The 23265-nt window shown below is 30.4% G+C and overlaps 1 protein-coding gene across 1 annotated transcript in view; it reads left to right on the forward strand.

Annotated features, from left to right (window-relative positions):
• Window positions 1-23265, forward strand: part of LOC106869306 (trafficking protein particle complex subunit 8) — a 115640-nt gene that overhangs the window by 59824 nt on the left and 32551 nt on the right. Inside the window, exons 8-9 of the mRNA XM_052971467.1 lie at window positions 18200-18368; window positions 20702-21015. Of these exons, the coding sequence (XP_052827427.1) occupies window positions 18200-18368; window positions 20702-21015 (483 nt within the window). The remainder of the gene's footprint in view (window positions 1-18199; window positions 18369-20701; window positions 21016-23265) is intronic.

Here is a 23265-nt window from a genome sequence, read left to right on the forward strand (position 1 = left end):
ATATATATATATATATATATATATATATAGGAATTAACTTTCTTCATTACATACATCAATTCATATCAGTGACTTTATTCCATTGATATAAAAACTTTGATAAATATTAATTAAGCTATCAAAGTGTACTAATGTTATTTTATTTCTTTTTCTGTATTCTATTTGTATTGCATGTTTTAATTTCTTTGAAATATTACATAGTATATATTTGTTGGTAATTATAATTTTAACTTTGTTTCATAGAATTTCTTTACAAAATACATTAATTTCTCATTCAGTCTTCAACTGGAAGCTCTTAGTGATCATATTGAGATGCCAAGGAAAAACAATGAGAGATATGAAAAGAATGGAAGAGGTGTATTCAGTGACAGTGTGAAAGGTTTTCATAGTCTTTGTGAATAGTTGTGAAGAAATCTGCTCTTTCTTATGGAGTACAATAGTCATCGAAATGTGATAACACTGGGAAATGTTTCACATAGAAAAGGTACTACTAGAAGAACAATGAGTAGTCAGTGTTAAAGTTGGTTCCATTCAAATAGGAAATATTTTATACATGAATACAAAAGATGCATGCTGATTTAAACTTAATAGCAGAAATGCCACTAACTTCAATTTTGGTACCCAGGGAATCAATTGTTGAAAAAAAATGACCTTGTGCACATGCTCAAATCAACTTTTCATTGATATAGAAGATAGATTTATACATAATATAAAATGGGTAATTAAAAGTGAACCGGACACTTCAGAAAATTTGTCCAATGAAAGGTGACAAAACTGAAGGTCATGCCATTAAGTGTTAAATTAACTAACATGTGAATAATATATTTTTAATACAATTAATACACAGGTGATCAATACAAAAAGAAAATTGATTGACAAATTAGATGTAATCACTGGCTCTTAACATCTTGAAAATCTCTGTGTATTATGATGTTGTGCAACAATACCAAGTAATGCACTTGGCCCTCTGTATCCTGCTTTTTACCATTTTCAAGTGAAAATCATGTCTTGATTCATTGATTAAACTCAATGTACCTGTGATTCATATGCAAAAGAAGTAACTAACTTTGGTGATCTGAATTTGTGATAACATTAGTCAGTTAAATAATAATTTATAAATAAATGCATCTGTATAAAGATCAGGAAAAAAAGGGGTAGGGTGAAGCATTGGGTTTTGGTTTATAAAATGTTATCAAGAAAGGTATTTTTGAGACTTGGTCAATCATATCTACATTGAAAACCACACATGCCACCAAATGCGTTTCAATGTTTGACTCAAAGTAAAAAATAAAAATAGGACACAACCACATGCATTATTTACTGAACCTTTTTCTGGACTTGGAATTCAATGCACCAATATATGCATACATTCTCTCGCTTCTCCACATTATTCAGTATGTAAGGTGGTTTGACACTCGGTATATCTGCATGTGTGAAAATAAACTCAGCTACTTGAGCCGAGTTCAGTTCTACTATGAAACAAAATAAATATGCTTTTGATAATATGTCTAAACCTATTACCTGCATTATCATATCTATCTAAACCCATTACTTGTATATGCATAAATTTGTTGGTAAAGTGTCTAAAAATTAATTCTACACCTTCTTGCGACTTAATTCTACAAAACCTATGTGACTTACAACCATCTGCACTTATGACCATAAGAAATAGAGTACATATTGTGTTTTTCACATTATGTACAATAATTATGGATTAAGCTTTTGTGTTTTATATTTTTATAACCTGTTTGAATGGAAATAGTGTTCAAAATATAAATCTTATGACCAGTCAGTTGGAAATCATGATACTGAGAGAATGTTTTGTGTTGGAAAAATTGAGTGATTGGCATAAGCAAAAAGAGACACTCAACAAAATGCCAAAACAAAACATGTTAAATAATGTACTGTTTCCCCATATGAGCAATTGGTAAAAGATTTATATGCTTTGATATGAGAATTATATTCAAATGGGGTTGTTACCCTCATGATTATTACAATAAAATCATTAAAGTTATCTATAGATACATATAAATATATTTTTCTAAAGCTCCATTTCCCAGCTCCTATGTTTTTTACATCCTGCTGACACTTCTCTGGATGCCTCAAGAAACTGTACCCTAAGTATAAAGGCAACTGGATATGAAAAGCAATATTTTTAGTGTGCTTAGTTGATGGCACAAAACTTAAGCCAAATGATAATATTTAAATAAAAAGCTATAACAAAAGAAAATTTTCTAAGTGTTAAGTTTACTGAAAGAGATGGATGAAATGCATTTGGTTGAAAGAAATATGGTTGAAAAGACCTGGATTTCTTCTTAGGCCAATGATGTTACTTCTATAGAACCTTTTCCATATATATATATTAGTGTGAATCTGTAAAGATGGAATTACAAGAAAATGAAAGAAAGTGCTCAGTGATCCTTTGAGATTGACCATTTCTGCAGCTGTTTCAGTAAGCTATTTGAAACACATTGATAATTGTGTAACATGTGAGTGGTATCTGGAACCAAGGAAAGAGTGGGAGGTGCTTTGAAGTGCCCAGGCTTAGATTATGTTGTACAAGAGATGAAAGTGGCAAAGGAAAGAGTTCCAAATGAAATGGTGCTAAAACTTTTTTAAAAGTGTGACATTGTCAGTGCAGTAGATGAAATGAGATAAATTGCTATTCAAGGAATTTTTAAGAGGATAAACAAGTGACTAACAGATGAGAATTATTTTGAAATTGGTGTTTGATATATATACAAATTATATTTTGGGGTGTAAAAGTCATGACACAGATTTAGTAGTCATGACTGATTTTCATCTGTAATTCCATGAACTTCTGAAGCTTTTGTGTAGACATTATAAGTATTTTAAATAAAGTTCCTTAAAATCAATTCATAAATGTTTATTTCATTATACTGGTGTCATGAATTTATATATACATGTCTTTCAGGTGTGCAAAACATATGCACAGTTTTCTATTGGTCATCTGTAATCCATTAGATTCTTCATTTATTGTCAGTCAATCAGGAATGGCTATTAAAGCACTGGTTGGTCTGTTTGTTTTGGCCATAGATCATAGCTATATATTTGCATGGTACCTATTTTGGAACCTCTTAGACTGTATTAGAAATTATTGGGATTATTTTAGTCAACTGTGTTTATTATTTAAACCCAGCTGCAAGTGAACTTATGAGCAATATTCACAAACTGAAACCTCAAAAATGGGGAGCATCACTTGTATACACAATAGTATGATGCTATGCATTTTTAAACCATTAACATACTGAGAAATAAGTGATCAGAGTATTTAATCTCATTTACTTTTCTTTTTTAATAGCTACAATTTTTTGTTCAATAAATACTTGTCATTGTCATTTATAATGTTAATTTGTTTTTAAAATTTTTTTTTTACCTGTGTATACCTAATTGGTTTGTTTTATTATGTTTGATATTCTTAATTTATTAACAAATGATCAATACTAGAATTTAAGTAAACAAAACAACCCACTTTAGTTATAAGTACTTATTCTAATCTTTTCTAAACTGAGCAATGAGACACAGATATTTAATAGCTGTTTATAAATTTTTTTGCTTCAGAAATATATTACTAGCTTAACCTCATTCATTTTGCTTTGAATTTATAAAATATTATAGTTATTGAATAAATAAAAAGATAATTGAACTAATGTTACTATTTTTAATCAGTTTTATCTGAAGCTGTAGAAATTAAATTAGTGTTCAAACATGGGGATCAATTACTTATCAGTTTGTTGCAACAGTTGATTTGTTGACTTTATTAACTATCTACTTATTCCCAATAATTAAATTAAATGTTAAATTTTGTGTGTGTGTGTGTGTGTGTGTAAGCTTTTTGTGAACTTTTTGAAAGGATAATTGAAATCTATTTAATCAACTGTTAATAAGAAAAATTACTTGGAATGAGATATAATTTCTTAAACACTTACATTTATTCTAATTGCCTAGTCCTACCCCACTTCTCTCATGACAGTAATTTTTTTATAATACTTATTGAAATTTCATGTGCTATTTGTTGTTATGAATGTTTTTTTTCTTTTCTAGTTTTTGCTAAATAGCTGGACTTTATCTTGATTTACCTCTTCCTTAAAACATTAACCTTTGATTTTGATAAATGTTCATTGGGGTGTGTATGAACCATATCTTAACCACATGAACAATAGTCTACACAGAGACACATAAACATATATACTGACAGGCCTCATTCATTAGCAATATGTACTTCTATCGTTTACTTTTTTTTTCATAAGTATTATTGTTATAGCCAAAAGGACATGGGGAATTTCTTACTACTGTAAATCATCTTATGTGAAGTGAATAAGTTCATTTGTAAAGGAAATGTAGTCTAGTTACTTTAGGCATAGTCTATAATTTATACACACTCCTCCATATATACATGAATAAAAGAAATGTTCAAATAATTTTCTAAATTAAAATGAATTTGATGTCAGTTTTTGGAGAGGGACATCGTTAGTATTTTTCTCTAATTTGAAAGCAAATATCAACCAGTAAAGCCATAACATTAATAATGATCATTGTCTGAATATAAGTAATTTTTAAAAATATATATTTATTGATTTTCCTTGAATTGAATAACACTAATATATTCTTAACAGTTTATAAATAGAAATTGTCTCAAGTGGTATTTCTGCAGAAGGTTGTGTGTTTCTAAGTATGTGTGGGTATATATGCAAGCATATACATATATATATAAATTATATTTATGATAACCAGATAAAATATTTCTGTGGTAAAAAAACGGAAATAAAAGGCATAACATTTTTATGAGCAAATAAGTGAAGAAGGAATATATGAACACAGCTGTTACTCCTGACACGTTTGCTACTTCTGATGTCATATGTCAATGAAAATTTGTACATTTACCACTTTTTTACATGAATTATAACATTTTATTGAATTTTTTTCCTCTAATTTTATTATATATTTCATGGAAGATCTAATTTTTGAAATATACTTTTTGTTCCCTATCCCTCAATGTGATATTAACAAAAATGTTAATTTATAAATTGTGTTAGTTAACATTGATTTATAAAGTGTTACAAATCAATCTATTGTGTACACGTACACTTTTATTTTTTGTTTTCTACCTAAAGATTTTTCTCTCTATGAACTATTTAAAAGAAAAACTTTATCAATGGTGTAGTTAATATTTACTAATTACTCTTTATAAATTAAGATATATTTATGAAAGTTTTATTTTCTCTTTTACAACCACAAAGAATATTTTAAAAATCGAAAAACAACTCAAGAAACAAACTATTCTTATTGCTATCTTTGTTTTTGGCATTATTTTCCCATCCAGGTGTAGTTTAGTAGTTTAGATAGGTGTGACACATTGCCATTGATCTTAATTCTGCAGCATCTCATCTCATGTTGTAAGATCAAAACTTTCACAGGCTGAAAATAAATTCATTTTTAGGAAGAAAACCATTGGCAAACTTTCATTTATTTTTGTGTCTCCAAAGCATTAAGGTAATTTTTAAAAATTCAATTCTGTTAGTTCAAATGAATTGATTTTTCTCTTTTGTGATGGTTAATATCTAACTATTAAAGAAACAAAAAGAAGCTCTCTTCTTAAGATGTCTCAAAAAATATTAATTTGATCAAGATCATTAAGTAGATGAAAGTCTATAGGGATCTTTGGCGAAGTCTTCTGCAATATTTCTTGAAATAACGTTAATTTTTACCTCTTTGTTCAGTTTTGCTTAACACAGCTTTTTTTCCTTTTCTTTTCTGCTTGCTTGAAAGGCTAAACTTGTTTAATCTAGCATGATAGTGTTGTTAAGCTTTATTTGTAAAGTATTTAGACTATTTCCCTCTGATTTAATCGAGAAGATTCATCCTTCAAGACACATACGCACATGCACGTGTGTTTATGTGTGTGCATTTAGAAATGAATTAGTTGCTAATAAATTGGTTCAATGATTTCATATTTGAATGTCAAAAAGTAATTATCTTTCTCAAAAATATTAAATTTACTCTTATTGTTCTCTATTTTTTCCTTTTTTCTTTTCTTTTCATGAAATGAAACTTTAGATATGTAATAAGAAAAAGACTTCATAATTATTAGTGATAGAGTAGAAGCCAGCTCAGAGTTTTGGAGATTGTTTTGATTTTTTTAATTCACTTCCATTAGTAACTCATTTAAGAAAGGCATGAATGTCACAAATTCACATTGCTATTCCACTGTAAATTTGAGGTCTTATTCCTATGTAAGAAATATGAGATATATTTTAACTCAGACTTATGACATTGTTTAAAAGTTTCACATTTCTTTCTAACTTATTTCACAGTTGTTACACATCATAATTCAAACTATGTAACTGGACAATCTTTGCTTAAGTAGACTGGCATTTCAAGTACTGTTCCTTTTAATTATTATTCCTCAGTCAATAATTGTTTATATCCTCAACTGTTAATATTAGAAAACAAAGAAATACTATGGAGAGCTTCTTACAAGGTGAAGAGGGACTTAGTTTATATTTCTGCATTGTAAGAAGCTTTTCACAATATTTCTTTGTATTCTTATATCGTAATGCTTCAAGCAAACTATAACACTGTTGTTAATGTTAGACCTATGAATTCATGATGAATTCTAACTCTTCAGGTTTTATAATTGCTGCTTGTGAAAGTACATTTGTCTTTTATTCTTTTCAGAATATTTATAGGATAATATATAAAGAATATTTTTCTAACTCCTAAATCTTTTTTGGTATAAAAATGTGCAAAGTTATTGTATATTTTTTCTTTGGTTTGTAATCTGCAGCTATGCATTCAAAATGTGAAAATAGCATGAGAACCAATGTTATATAAAGGGTGAAATTATGCATCTATCAACAATTTTTTTCTTGTTGATTTTTATTAGGCCCCTAAGCAATTACTTATCTGTCTGCATTTAATAATGTTCTTTAACATACAAGCATGTGTGCTTGCACATATGCACCTACACCTTGCACCATACACTAAAAAAATTGACATTGAAAATTGAGTAAAACTTTTGGTAAAACCTGACCAAAGCTTTTTCATTTTCTAATGATACATGCAATTTGACTAATAGAGTGAAAATATATACAAAATTTTCAAAGTAAAACATTAAATTCTTTGATTTTGACAAGTACAAATATCAACTTGGAAACTACATTTCCTAAGTACATTTATTTCAACAAATGTGGAATTGAATGAAATTATGTCAGAATAAGATTTTCAATCATTTACATATGTTAATTTTCCTTTGTCTGTTTGAAATTTAGATTTTGAAATTATTACATATAAATGAAATATTTTTCTATGAAATTGTGATTTTATTCTTTAAAAGTGATATGTTGTAATATGTAGAAAAAATATCAGAATGCTATTCTGCTGCAGGTATTTTGTGCTTATGAGAAATGACTGAAGAGTTTATAACGTGATAATTCAGAAATGAGGCAGTGTTTAAAAATGAATGCTGAAAGTCTGTGTAATTATCATGTCATTATAGATATTTTGTTTTCATGAGAACTGCTTATACTACCGAAGCTCAGACTCACTCACTACTGTGTACCATATTTAAGTAATTGAAATTTTAGAATTGTTCTCTTGTTTATTTGACCAGGGTTAGTGATTAATAACAATTGTTCTCATCACAAAGGGGGTAATATGAGTTAATTTGAAATATCCTGACTTGTTATATCATGTATACTATTCTCCATACTACTACTAGGTATCTCTGAATATTCCCCTCTACTTCGAACCATTGTTATCTGATATAGGATTATCAAAGAGAAATCCACTGATCTTATCTGAAACTCACTTCTTTGAGATAAATTTGATAGATATTCAAGTTATTAAATTTTGAATCTCAGAAGACACATTTTGTAGGTTAAGTGGTTAAGTATGAGCTCAAAGTGTTGAAAATTCCTACAGGAACATGTTTAACTAAGAGCTGTTAAGCCTAGAATTAAGTGGTCAGTTCTACTGAAAATGCATGTATCTCAATTGTACATAAATATTACAGTTGATTTGTTTTTGACATTGTCAAAATGAATATCAGTACCTGATCCTAAGAGAGCAAGTCAAGTTAAGCTATTCCATCTTTGTTCATAAGTAAAAACAAAACTCAAGAGAGATTATTTGATGAAAGATTGTTTAAATTTTGGAAAAGTAGATACTTTATTCATTTATAAAAATACTTTTCAAAATGTTGTATTACAAGTTATGGTGTACTAACAATTATTACCATTAAAAATATATATTGATATTTTATGTGACTTGATGTTTCATTTCTTGTATTTTAACTCTGAAGTTATTTTTAAAAGCAGTTCTCATGTTATTTTTATTACTACACAAACTTTGGCCATTACTTTTATTTATATTTTTTATTACCTAAATAATATAAACACCTATTGTTAAAGCATATTTACAAGTAAACTCTCATGTCTTTTATACTTAATTTCTCTTGGAAATTTCTCAACTTTCCATTTTCGACAATTGTTGAATAATAACAAAAATAATTTGTCTGTAATCCTATTGATATTAATTTAAAACTTCATTTTCAAAAAAATTCAGAGATGTTATATAACATTTCTGTTTTTCATTGGGAATATCAGATTTCTAACTGGTGTAGTTCTGTGAGCAAGTCACATGGTGATAAAGTAATATAAAGGTTGGGTGACAATAGAAGAGGTAGCAAAAAAAACAAAAACAAAACAAAACCGAACCAATAGGCTTTAATGAAAAGTTACATATAAATTACATTTAACTAGAAGAGAAGCAGGCATGAAGAGAACATGAACTGTGAAGAGTTTCAAATTGTGAGGAAGTCCTCTTATTAGTAATAAGAAGCCCGGAAACTTAATAAAGTAGTAGTATAAATGAGTCAGAAAATGTCTATTCCTAATTAGAACCATCAAAAGGAATATCTATAGAAATCAGAATGAGAATTATGGCTATCATTATTGAGATTTTAATGCCCATTTTTTACACTTGCATGGGTGGTGGGGAATCAGTCGTATCACGAAACACCTGTCTTTTGTCATCTTTTCTGTGAAGTCCAGTATTCTGAGATCTAAAGAGATGCAAAACAGGCAATTGGTGATATACTGCAGACATATCTAAGCATTTAAGGCCAAGAACTACTGAAACTTTGTGGAAATAGTTGTTGAGATGCTGAATGCACTTGGATGGGGTTTTTTCTCCATAGTTATCTCCTTTACTGATAAGAATATGCAGGAAAGGTTTATATATAAACTCTGTAGTTTACTGCAAAAGTAAGAGTATCAATCTTTTTGAAATTACAAGCTGATGTATATTTGATTTAAATATTATTCAGTTTGAGTGTGTTGCTGAGTATTGATTTGTAAAAGCTATATTTAGATAAAAGAATCTGCTTTGCATGTGGTGAACTGTAACACATCACATTTCTTCATCTCTTACTCTTTTTTTTAAATCTCCATTGTTTTTCTCCCACTTTTCTCTTCTCAGCTGATACATGAATACACAATCTGTATAGCTCTCTTTTTTTCAGCTATCTCTATTGTTCCTTTCATTTAATCTCTTTCATCTACACCCTCCTGTACCTACTCTCCTCTCTTTCTTTGTCTCCCACAGCTAGATAATAATGGCTCCAGTTTTTTGTTACATTGTTTTACTAAAATACAATGTAACAAAATTTATTGGCTTATTTTTATTACCTTCTTCACCTCCTAATATTTGTCAAATCTTTACAATATCTGTCCATTCTGTTGTTGCCATCTGTTTCTTTTGCCATGTCCCTGAATCCTGTCTGTCAATTTTGTCATCCATCTGTTGTCACTTGTCCTCTGGATGTAGCCAACTTCATCCAGTCCAACCCAACTCTATTTAAGATTTTGTGAACTAGATATTATCATTTAGTTTTTTGCTTTTAATTTCTTTTTGTTTTTAATTTCATTTTGTTTTGTGGTCTTTCTTTATTCAAAAACATGTTCCTGGCTTGTTTGTTAGATCTGTTGTTGGGTTATGTTTCTGCTTTCATAAAAATTGCAGGGATGATGTGTTGGTTGTAAACTTGTCATTTAAGGCTTAGGTGCATTTTGCTTCTAAAAATGGAACTTACCTTCTTGAAATATTGTCAGTCAAAGGTAATGTTTTATATTTCTTTACCTGGTTGTGTTGTTATAAGTTGGTTAAAGTAACTTTTTACTATCAACTCATTTTATTAGGGTTTGAAGTCGATTTTTATATCTTAAAATTTAAAGATCCAAGAAGCAAGAGATAGTTGCAGCCCATAGATGGGTAACTTAGGAGATTCTCATGCTAGATATTAAAAGCTTTACTAATATCAAGGGCAGATCTCAAGTTCCCAGAAGTGAGACACCACAAGTGTGTGATCTAAGAGAGGGCAATAGAGTAGTAATTGGTAAGGTTGGTCTTGAAAATGGGACTCATTATTGAGTTTTTATGGAATAAGGCAAACTCCTACTTAGAAAGAAAGCTTGAGTTTGGTGAGCTGGCTCTAGAGTACACTGTTTAAGAGTAATGGAGAAGAGAACCAAGATGTTTATTAGCTTGTAATGATTGGGAATGTTTATGCACATGGTGAGTGTTCCTATATGATGATGAAAGAGAAGAGTTTGAAAGGAGTTTGGTTGTGTTTGTGCATTGTGGAACTGAAGTACTAGCTTTATTGGCAGGAGTGATACTTAGAGGACCTACTTGGCCGGAGAGTTGCAGGTAGGAACTATTTGGTGATATTTTGGTTCTGTGAAGGGAGTGGAGAGACATACTTAGAATGATGGTACCTGTCATATTTTTAATCATCCAATCCATTTCACCCCTGAGCAAAAAACATTGAAATGGAATAACAATATAACATTGATAGTGTACACTTTACAGAAATATGGTTCATTTAATGATTACGTATAACTTTTATCTAACTTCTCTCTTGTGTGTGTGTGTGTGTGTGTGTATATCAATAGTATTGATATTGAGTCTTCATTTTTAACAGCATTGCAAATCATATATTGTTAATGATAATTTCATAAATACTGCCAGTGATATTGTTTCAAAAATTTGAATTTTAAGTGTATTCCTTTTCTTTATTAAAAATAAAGATCAAAACAAAATATGCAAATACAAAGAGTATATAGAAGAGAAAATAGAAGTGGGAGAACCCACATCTTACTTTTTCATTTCCTTCTGTTTGTAAGTTTTGGTTGTCCGAAAATGTAAACATCTATTTGCTGTTCAAAATGAGTAATATAATTTATTTTTGTTATACACAATTTAATTTTTTTATTTTCTGTTTGTTTTTTTTTTTGTATCATTAGTTCTTTTTTTTAAAAATTCATTTTTTCTTTGCTCTACCCTTCTCCCTGTTTAACTCGTCAAAAATTCATCCCATGAAACCATTAGTTTGAAGATGAAGAAATATAAGTAAACCCTGTGAGATTGTGAAAGGTTGCATTCACAGCTGTTTGTCAAAAAATTACTTATCTGTAAATTATGTTCTCTATAATATGGAAATCCTGTTTCAAATATGCTTATTTTTGTTGTTATTGTGATTGAATGTTTTCTGTTTTAATTGTTGTGATAATTGTTGTTAAAAGCTGTTTTGATCACAAATGGAAAACAAAACTATAATCAGCTTTAGCTTATAATTTATGCAAACAGCTTTTGAAATCCAATCACAGCAGCCTTTTTGGAATATTGCAAAGCTAAACTTCTTTTTTGGTCACCTTGCCATAGGTAAATTTTAAATGGTGTTATAGATCATTGTAAATATTTTCAATGCTTAGACATCTTTTTGTTAAATTTATCATTTACCTTTTTCTATTTTTACACCCATTTATCTCTGAATTATTAACAGACAGATGAAAATGGCTATGGTAGTAGACCACTGAAATAAATACTTGACAGTATTTAATTTTTGTCTGTCTTATGAGTTCAAACCCCACATGAATTGATTTTATCTTTCATCCTTCCTTGGTTGATAAAATACACAGTAGTGTACAGAATTCAACTCAGTTGATGTTCTTTCCTTACAAACAAACAAAAGCTGTTTTTATTGTTCAAGGAATAATGATGTTTGAACTGTGTGCAACTCAGTTTTTATTACTGGTGAAAACTATTAACTTCATTTATGTTGCTAAAGCCATTGAGAGAGGTGGTTGTGGGGATAAAGAGCAGTGGTACTTTAATGTACCACTGTTCTTTATCTGACATTTTATGTCAAAAACATGTCTTTTGTCTTGAGATCAAATCTTAGCAATATCAACTTTGCCTTTAATGTTCAAGATTGACAGATTAGAACCAAAAATAAGTTGTGAAAGAAATTTAATTGTAAAGAAAATAGTTGGAGCAGACATTTGGTAGCTTCCTACAAAGTGAATGTTATCTAATTTGGCACATTGTTTTCTTATATTATGGCAGGGTTCACGTTTGCATTTCAATTTTCTTAATTCAATAAAATGAATAGTTGGCAGTGAGCTGGCAGAAACATTAGCATGCCAGGAAAAAAGCTTAGCAGTATTTTTCTGAGTTCAAATTCTGCCGAGGTCAACTTTGCCTTTTATCCTTTCGGGGTCGATAAATTTATTACCAGTTGCATGCTGGGATCGATCTAACCGACTGGCCCTTCTCCCAAAATTTCAGGCCTTGTGCCTAGAGTAGAAAAGAATAATATGAATAGTTATGTATAAACTTATTTTGTGCCTATTTAGAAATAATATGAATAACAGAAAAGATGAAGGGAGAAATGAAATATTTTGTGGTATTTAATTACATCCCTTTATGTTCTGAGTTCAAATCCTGTCGTATCAATTTCTTGAGGACAATGAAATAAATACCACTCAAGTATTAGACTTGATGTAATCTCCACAAAATTTGTGGTCTTGTACCTGTGTTAGAAAACATTTTCATGGTAGAATTAGTATAACAGTGGATACCATTACATTGCTGTATTTAGTCATGTCCTGTTATGTTCTCAGTTCAGTTTCCATCAAGGGCAACTTTGTTTTTCATCCTTGTAGGATAAATAAATACCAGTCAAGTACAGGGTCATTCTCATTGACAATACCTTTCCCCTATAGCTTCTTGACCTTATACCTATGTAAGAAATGATAATTATCATGAATTGATACAAAGTTAGCATTCAGTAGCCAATGCTACTGATCAGGTGAATATCTTGATAACACTGCATTCTTGTGTAATTTTTTAATAACTATTGATTGCATCTCTATTCACTACATTTGCACAGTAGTAGTATTAAGAGTTTACTATATCAGGGGGTAATTTTTCTTTGTAATCACACAAAAACTTTTCATCATAGATGTTTTGTTATTTCACTCTGTAATTGTTTGAATTCACAGAAGGCACTATATTGTGATTGCACTATCATTGTTTATTTTTTTCCCCTTCTCCTCTCAGATATAGGAGACATTTTTAGCATACTGAAAGTATCCAAAAATATTGCACCTTAACTTTTAGTACACAAGCAAAACTGTGTTATTACACTCTATCATCTGCTTTGGTACAGTGTTTGATATCACCTCTTTTTTTTATCACATTCTATATTTTATTATACAGGAAGCTATGCAGGTGAGATATTTATGACTGTAATTGTTCTAATGTATAAGAATTTTTTTTACATTGTTTTAAAATACAAATGAAAAACTGAAATATTTTCATACATTCTCTGTTGTTTTGAATATGTATAATTTTGATAAAAATTTGTAAACTTTTGTTTGGGTTGTGTTAAGAAAAGTTATGGTTTAATTACTATTTACTATCTCTGTGGTTTACTGTTACGAAACTTTTTCTTAAAAGCTCACTCAAAAATCAAGACATAAATTAAACTCTCATATGTTCAAAATTAAAGCATACCAAAATATTGAAAATAAGTAGAATATAAACAAGGTTACCTTTCAAATATATTTATTTTTATCACATTTTCTAATTAGATTGCAGGTTTTTTAAATTTATAATATGGAGTCTGTATTCTAAATCTAATTAAAAATTTTCAGAAATAATCTCAATTATTTGAAATATTTTGAAGACTAGGATTTTTAAAAAATTATATATGTTGTTCTTTCCTTAAATGCTATTTTGTCAAAGTTAGTCCTCTAATGACCTGTAAAGTGGTTTTCTTACTGAAATGTACACTCAACAGGAAACAATTTTTGTTTGTCAAAAAGGTATTGTCTGTCACATGCATGAGGTCTTCTCTCAATTTAACACATTGTTGCAGTCTTCTAGATCTGTGTGGCGTTGGTGAATAATTGTCTCATTAGCTCCAATGTTGAGTATTTCTCCATTGTCTGTAAAATATGCAATATTTGAATTTACAGATGGGTTGAGTTCAGAGTTGAAAACCAGTTTCTTTCTAATTTTCTATTTTGTATAATTTAATTTTTTTACTTTTTCTTTCAAATTTTATTGAAATGTGAATTATTTACACTGGGTTATATTTTCTAACTTATAAACTGTAATATACTTACCACAGTGTTTTGTTGTCCATACAGAAAAGGCACTGTTGCTTTACCATCCAATCTATTAATCTGATTAGATTATAGACGACTGTTTTTCTTATCCTTTCATCAACTTTCTCCTGCTATTTCCTGTTGTCCATTAGTCCACAGTAGTGGTTACTCCCTGTACTCTTCACTTAAGAAGGTACCATCACTGTCAGGAGAAAGGCAATCCATTTGCATGATTAAAAATAAAAACAAGCCAAGAAAAATGTTGTGTTTGTTTGTAATGATATAAGGAAATTTTTAATGTTTTTGCTTGAACCTTGCATCTCCATTTGTTGGGCATCGCCTAGAAAATTTAAGTATTTTCTCTTGTCATAACAAACTAACATATATTTCTTGCTTTTGATGTATTGACTCCTGCAGAAAGATTTCTACTAGTTTCTTCAAATTTTAATGATGTGAAACTGAAAGTTACAAGGAGCTGAATGTGGGAAAGCAATTCATGTAGTGCTGTTGACAATAAAAGCGCTAATATTGCTTTGTTCCAGGGAAACGAAGGTATAAAACACCATACAAGGAAAACTAGATTTTCTCCCATTATGACACTTTATGATGACATTTTACATAGTCTTCATAAAATCGTAATTTACTGCACTTTAACAGAAGTATTGCTGTCTGACAGACTATACTGATGTTAAAGGGTTCCAAAAGAAGTGCATAAATCTGAGGCAGTAACAAGTATTTTCTGTCTCAATCAATCCTTCAATTTCCCAAACCACAAGAAGTTAGGTTACCAGGATTTCTTTTTTAATGCAAATAGCTCCTTATTCTCTGAAATCATTGCTAATTCTCATGGCTATATAATCCATGGTTATTTATTTCAACTAATTAGTGAGGTCCCTGTCACTGCTGCTCATTATATACATATTAGTTTTACTTTTAGAACAATAAAATACTAGAGATAGTTCTCTTAAGTGTGTTCATTTATATCCCACATTTCAAATCTTATTAGCCACTCTAAAACACTGGCCACACAGTCCATTACAAACATGTATAAGACAATACATTACACTATCAATTTCAAGAAGTAAAATAGCCAAGTAGATACACCATTAAATTATCAGCTTTATAAGTCTTTTGTTATGTATTTGGAAAGTTAGCATCATTGTATATGTCTCAGTTCACCAAGTTCTACATGTTTCACATCTATGAATAGTGTCTAAAAGAAAAAAAGTGGGGTGTGCTATCAATACAATTAGACATCAGTTAGACAAAATTCCTCCATTATCTCGCAATGTTTCAGGTTCTGTTTGCTGAAAGCTATTGAGTATTGCTTTTCCCTAGTTCTCAAATTAATTGAAAGATAGCTAATTTGGTGGCATAATGGATTGGAATTTCTACCCCACTAAATTAAAAGTTTTCTTATAGAGTTTCCCGCTTGAAATTAGTTTATTTCCCAGAATGCTGAAATGGCAGAAATGATAGTATTGGACTAAATGCTGTTTCTAATTTTGTCTCTTTGTGTTGTGAGTTCAAATACCACCAGGATTGACTTTGCTTTTCATCTTTGAGGATTCAATATAACAAGTATGAATAATGAACTGGTGGTAAATTACTTTTCTAGAAATTCGTGGTTATGTGCCAAAGTTAGACATTAAGTTTTTTTTTCTTTTAATGGAACTTAATATTTATAATTGACCTGTTGTAATATTTTATAGATTTTGGTGGAAATCATTTCCTACTCTTGTATGACTATTATCCATTCATATGTATTATCATATATCTGAATGTATAAGCTTTAGAAGTTAGAAGAAATATATTCTCTTTTGGGCTAATTTTATATAATACTAATTAGCCTAGGAGAAATTTTAGTAAATTACAGTTGGATGACATTTTGACTAATTACAGATATATCACCTCTTAATGTATTATTGCCGGGAGTTAGTATGGTTGGGATAAATTTGAGCTATTTGTGTGCACATAGAAACAAATATATACTGTAACAGTAATGAAAGGAAATTGAAGATTGAACCTGGATGCTTTGAGTGAGGTTGAAAGATAGTTGGATGAGAACTGGTTGAAAATACTAATTCTGTAGTTGGTTAGAACTGAATCAGTTACAGGATAAATATTTAAGACAAACTTTAAAGAAAAGTGCTAGTAGTGATAATAGAAGCTGTTTGTGTACATAATACAACACACTCAAGGATCATAATTATGAAGCCAATTCATCTAAAGCCCTCAACCCCTACCTACCTCCCTTAGTATTAGAAATAAAAGTAATAGTGAAAGCATTCAAATGAGAAGTACCACATCTGAAATGAAACCATATAAAAATACTTGTATCTGGTCTTCCATAATCTGCCATTTTGTTGTCATCTCTAGGCATTAAGCTTAGCATTTTATATCAACCAAACATTCTTCAATTATATAGTATTCCTATTCACTACTTCTCCACAGTGAGCTGTACTTATCCATAGTAGTTTTTACAATTAGTGTAGCATTGCATATTGAAAGGTAGTATGCTACTTGGAGAAAGATATTTGAGCTATCAACTCTTTTTGTCCATTGACTATTGTGTTATTGATTCAAACAGTTGTTTAGTCTTCTTACATCACACACAAAAAAGAACTTATCAAATACTCTTTCTGATATTTGTTACTGCCATAACTGTTTACTATATTGCTTGTTAATAACATTAAATATTTGGTGACTGGATGAATATCTAATTATAATTATAAACTATTTTCAAAATTTGGAAATATGGGATGAATTGCAAACTTTTATGATTAAATACAACAAAAGTCTAATGACTCATCTGTTTTCTTTATGGTTTACACATAATTATACAATATGAAGTGCCATATAAAATGTAATGCAAAATGCTTCCTTATAAGATGGAAGCTGCTGCTTATCATACATAATGTTATCACTTGGTTACTGATATTTAATTTTGTGGGTTCCAATCTCATTTGCTTAGTGTTAGCATCCACTTGTTATTGAAAAGGTTTTATCCAAAGATGATTGCTATTGTATACTTTATCTGTATTATTTGCTGGGAAATAAACCTGTTGATTCATAACAGCAAAATAAAGTAAATCCTCTATTGCAAAGTCCTAACCTATGAAAAGTATTTCAAAATAGAATAAAAGCATTTACTCTTAGAAAATAAAACTTTAAATATTGTATTCACTAAGAAATTTATTTCATATTTTGCAACATTGACAGTGATTCATACTGGTTAACATTTTTAAACATCTGGATCATTCTTTGTACATATAAATATAACCATTTGGTACTTAGCATGTTACATTAACCTTAAAGTAAACAAAAGGAAAATTTAGTTGTTACTAATATAAATGTGATAAAAAAAAAAAAAATCATACCTGGGATATTTTGTTTCTTCAGAAAATTTATCTCTTCTATGGTGTCTACCTTCATATTTAAGTAGTCATCAGATCTGATACTAATATGAAAAAATTTTTTCTTTCTCTTATCATATTGCAAAAGTAGTTATTGCATTATTTTTTACTTCAAATTTTACACACAATTACTGTTCTTTTTCACTGGATAATCATGCAGAACATTCACTTACCTTTGATGTACACATGCTCATATCTGATCACTTTGCTGTCAATTTTGGATTGAAATGAATCTTAATTCTGATTGTAAATTCCTTGTGTCATTGATATGTTTTTTAAATTTTTTGTGTCTCTTGTTGCTTTCAGGAAGGGGCTGATTATGATGTCCCTGAAAACAATCTTTTGAACATACAAGATGAGTTTTCAACACAGTTAAATGAAAGTACAAACCAACCAATTGAGCAAAATTCTAATGAACAGGTGGAGACTGCTGTAGAAGCAATGGAAAGTAAACAATATGGAACAAACGAGCAAGGTAAATACCTAAAATTGTCTTTTCTTCTCCACTTCTGCAGCATCAGCACTTTGTAAGTTTCACCCAAATTTGTGTTACTATGACTACAGTTTACACTTAGTGATAAGATCTTTTACATGTGCCAGCTTAACTTTTGCTTGTGTCCATGTAAATGGGCAACTAAAAAAAAGTGTTTGGTGCCATGGTGTAGGGTATTCTGAGTATAGTTTAGCACGAGATTTACGATCAGTTGTACTTGAGTGAAGTATGAGTGTATAGTGAGTAGTGAAGTAAGGTTTGTCCTGGATGTATGACTGCTTTTTACCTTTGTAATGTCTTGTGTTATTGTAAATTTAGTTATTGTATGACTTCTTGTATGGTTCATTTCTTTATACTTGTATTAGTAATAGGTCTGATTGAGCAGACTTGTTACTTGAAAGCATTCTTCTGTAATCACTTGCTTCATTTTGAATCAAAGACTACAATACCTAATGCGTTTTATTTTTTAAGGCAGTATAGTATGATTTGAGGATAATTTGGATATGTCCAGCTGGTTGGGGGACCATGTAGAAGCTCCCTCTGTTGTTGCATTTGATGGTGTTGAAAATGGTTTTTGTTTTTTTTTTTCTCTTCACATTTTTTAAATACAATAGTCTGTAACCAGTTAGATGAATTACTAGTTGTGTGTATAATAGTTGTTTTATATTTTGTACTTATTTATTTTGATTTTATATTGGAAATTGGTTTCTTCAAATACATGTTGAATGTCACTTGCTGCAAAATTTTGGTTGTTGCTAAGCCTTAAGTCACTGATTTGGCAACTTTGATAAAAGGTGTTCCTGCAGTGGACATTGCATTTTTGAGTCTTTTTGTTTTTGTTTTTGTTTTTTGTGGTGGTGGAGAACAAGGGAGGGCTGGCATAGTATATTTAAGACTATATTATTCAATGTATCCTTTCTTTTATTGGTGAGATTTGGTTATTTACTTTAGCTACATAGATTCTCTCATTGGTTTGCATTGCATGTTAGTCTGAAATGTTGGTGAGGATTCAGAAGTGTTTTGTCCTGACTGCAGCATTAAAAAAAATGTTTTTGTGAGATGACAGATCAGTTTTCCAGTGCACACTGTGTGATTATTGAATAGATGTATATAATTGTTCTAGCATAAGTTTAAAATGTCTAGATATTTTTTATCTTTTGGCTGCTTTGTTCTAATAAAGACCCACAACAATAATTGTATTCATTTGTTAGATGGTCATGCAGTTCATCCCATCTCATCACATCTGCTAGTCTTTATTTGCCTACTTCTATTCTGTGAATACTCTATTTCTTGAGGCTATTTTTATTACTGGACACATGTGGTTAAGAGATTCGCTTCCAATCATGTAGTCAACTGCACAGTAGCATGAGCAAGTGTCTTCTATTCTCTCAGGTTGACCAATGCCTTGTGAGAAGAATTGGTAGATGGAACCTGTTATTTGTGGGAGGGGAGGGGAGCATGTGAGCATGTATTCATGGAAGATGTCATTTTCTCTTCACATGGGACAAGCTGAGCAAAAACAAAGTATTGTGTTTACAATTCCAGTGAATATGTCTTCTATCACTGTGCTCTTGAAGTTGAATTTTAAAAAAATTCTGTACAGCATAAAGCAAGGAAAGAGTGTTTTACAGCCAGTAAGAGCATCTGGCTGTAAAATATTGCCTCAATATCTATCCAATCTATTCCATCATAGAAGAATGTACATAAAACAAATAACTGAATACTAATGTTACCCAATTGCTTTCTCTGGTCACATGTTGAATTTCTCTTACAGGCTCATTGAACCTGTAATAAATCATACAAATTATTTTCAGATTGTTTATTCTTTATTTACAGATTCTTTATTTACAATGCCCCTATTTCATTGTCATACATACAGTAAATAGCAAATAAAACACCCTCCTGTATCATACTTCTGGCACATACATTATGCATTGTCTAAAAATATAAACTTTGTACCTTTACAAGCTGTATTATTGACATTGTTGCAATCAAGGTTACAGATTCATGCACAAAGATTTTTAAATCTTCATCACTATTCTTGTGTTCATTATGAAGATTAAAGAATTTTGTCATGGATATCCTCTTAAATGTTGTGATAATTATTTTTATTCATTACCATAACAAGCTCCCCATCCTTTATATTGAATCTAATATGCAATCATTTCAGGCTAAAATTATTACTAGATGAGAACCTTCTTTGATTATTGGTAATCCAAAGTTCTTTATGCGAGCACATGCACTCATGCACATGCTTATATATATTGTAAAGCTGTCAATAACAATGAAATGAAATAACTTCTAAATTTTTCCAGTTGGTCTTATAAATTCACCAAACAGTTCCAAGATATTTGATCATCCATTAGCCGAAGAAAGCCGCAGTTTAAATGGAAGCATGAATACTATCAATGCATTGTCTCCTGATGGATCTGGAGCAGCCATTTCTGGAGTAGCCACTACTACTGGTGGTCATTTTATTATTTCTCCTACAGAAAAACCAAAATCTGACCAACATGGCATGTGCCTCACTATTAGTGACCATGACCGATTACGTATTTTCATGCATGAATTCTGTGTACGTGCACTCATTCCATGGGCTGAAAGGCAAATGAGAGTTCTTAACGACCAGGTAAGTAACATGTAATATGCATGCATGTAATGTATGTTGTGTAATGTATGTTATATAATATATGTATGCCGTGTAATGCTATATATTTTGTGTGATGTATGTATGCTATGTAATACAAATAAGGTTGTTTGGTAGTAGCTATGAGTAAAACTTTTCAATGTATTTAAATAGATATTATATAGCAAAGCACATTTAGTTTTACTGAATAGGAATAAGGATTAATATAGATAGAAATATATTTGATATCTGACATAAAATGATTTTGCGCTTTTCATTTTAAGGACTTTATATTCAGGTAGTCCAGTCATGTTGCTTTAAGCTGTAAACCACTGTATGTATTTTTTACAGAGGCTTTTTACTATCCTTAAAATTCTGTCCTGCAATAAAGTCTCTTAGTTAAACTGGCTGCCTATGATTTCACCTTGTCTTTCATCTCTCAGCTTGGAAGCTTTGTGTTAGCACATGTAATAGCAGTTTATGCCAATGAGTCTCTCACTGATCTACACTTTAACTGATGTGCATCAAGATTCAATATTGTCCTCCACATTTTCTCTTGTACATTAACAATTTTTTTGCTGCCTCAAACACAATGTTTATATCAAAGAGACAATCTTGTACCTAACCCTCCCATGGACAACATGCAGTTAATGCTCTCACTATTACACTCCTTATTTTACTCTCTAACTTACACTCCTTTCTTTCCCAACTGGGGTAGCCTTGTATTTACAGCAAGACACCTACCTTCTGTCCCTCTGTACTTTTAATCTCTCAACTAGCACAAAACCCCCACCCCTCAGTATTACTCCCTCCAGTTGAGGGTTTTGTCTTTTTTGTCTTCCTAGGTACTTGGTGACCTTGTTAGTGATGGTGTCATGTAAAAAGCACCCAGTACCGTTTATAAAGTGGTTGGCATTAGGAAGGGTCTCCAGCTGTAGAAACCATGCCAAAACAGACAATGGAACGTGGTATGGCTCCTGACCTTTCCAGCTTCCATCAAGCCATCCAAACAATGCCAGTATAGCTTGGACAGTGTGATGATGATAATGATGACAAATAGTTAGCTTCACAGTTTCTGATGGTCTTTCCTAGTAACTCCACTTACAGAAGAATATAGTAGTTAAAACTGCATTGCATTTCAGTGGTTACCTCTTCAGAAAATACTTCAATTTTGATCTCTGGTTAACTCTATGGATAGAAGCATTTTAGACTGCATCCAAACACTACAACTTTTATTATTCAGAAACATCATTTCTTCTTGCCCTTTCCCTCTTCCCATTTTGTCCAATCCTTTCTCCTTAAAGTGCCAAAAATTCTGAAATTCCTTTTCCATCAACTGCATCAATCCCAACAGTCTCAGAATGTTTGTAATAGTCCTGGTTGTTACTCCTTCCATTTAATTAAGGTAATAAAAATATTGATCTTTACTATTGTGCCTATTTTAAGGCAATGAGTTGACAGTTATTAGAGCATCTGAAAGAATGTTGCGCATTATTTGTTCTGGCCCTGTGCACTGAGTTCAAATCCTGCTAATGTCAACTTTGCCTTCCCTCCTTTTGGGAACCTGGAGAAGCTTTAAAATGTCATATCAGCACCCCTATAACTCTCTCAGCAGTTGAAGTCTCAAGGAAAGAAAGAGTTTGTTATTTAGAGATCTTTCAGCAGTCAGCATACAGAATTGTAGTTGTGCTACCAATGAATTGTCTGCCATAATAATATGATAGCCTACATTCTGACCTCATCATCATGATAATGGTGAAAGCACTAAAAGTGTTTGTCATATACTCAGAATGAACATATTGTTTAAATGAAAGAGATTTTTTTCCAACTCTAGTTACTACTACCAAAGAACTGTTTCATATAATTGTAGTTTGGTTTTGTTTGTGTATTTAAGCAATCACTTATTACTTAGATAAAGAAGACAAATTGCTACTTAAATATCTTGAAAAATAAAATAAATCTTTACAAAATATTTTGTTTGTTATAGTTGCTTTACGCATAGAATTTTTGTATTACATTTTTATCTTACTTGAATTAGAATTAAAAACATTTTGGTATTTTATTTTTTTTTAATAAATGTTTGTATATTCTCTAAAACAGTATAGATATTGATTTAAAAAAAATTTAATCTGATATTAAATATAATCCTTTTGAGAAATTAAAGAAGCAGTCTTAAAAATTTCCAAATCTCTGTTTATAAAACATACAAAGATTTTGTGAAGAATAATTATTAAATTAAATAACATCAATGAA

The sequence above is a fragment of the Octopus bimaculoides genome, chromosome 1 (assembly GCF_001194135.2).
Source record: "Octopus bimaculoides isolate UCB-OBI-ISO-001 chromosome 1, ASM119413v2, whole genome shotgun sequence".
NCBI classification, from domain to species: Eukaryota; Metazoa; Mollusca; class Cephalopoda; order Octopoda; family Octopodidae; genus Octopus; species Octopus bimaculoides.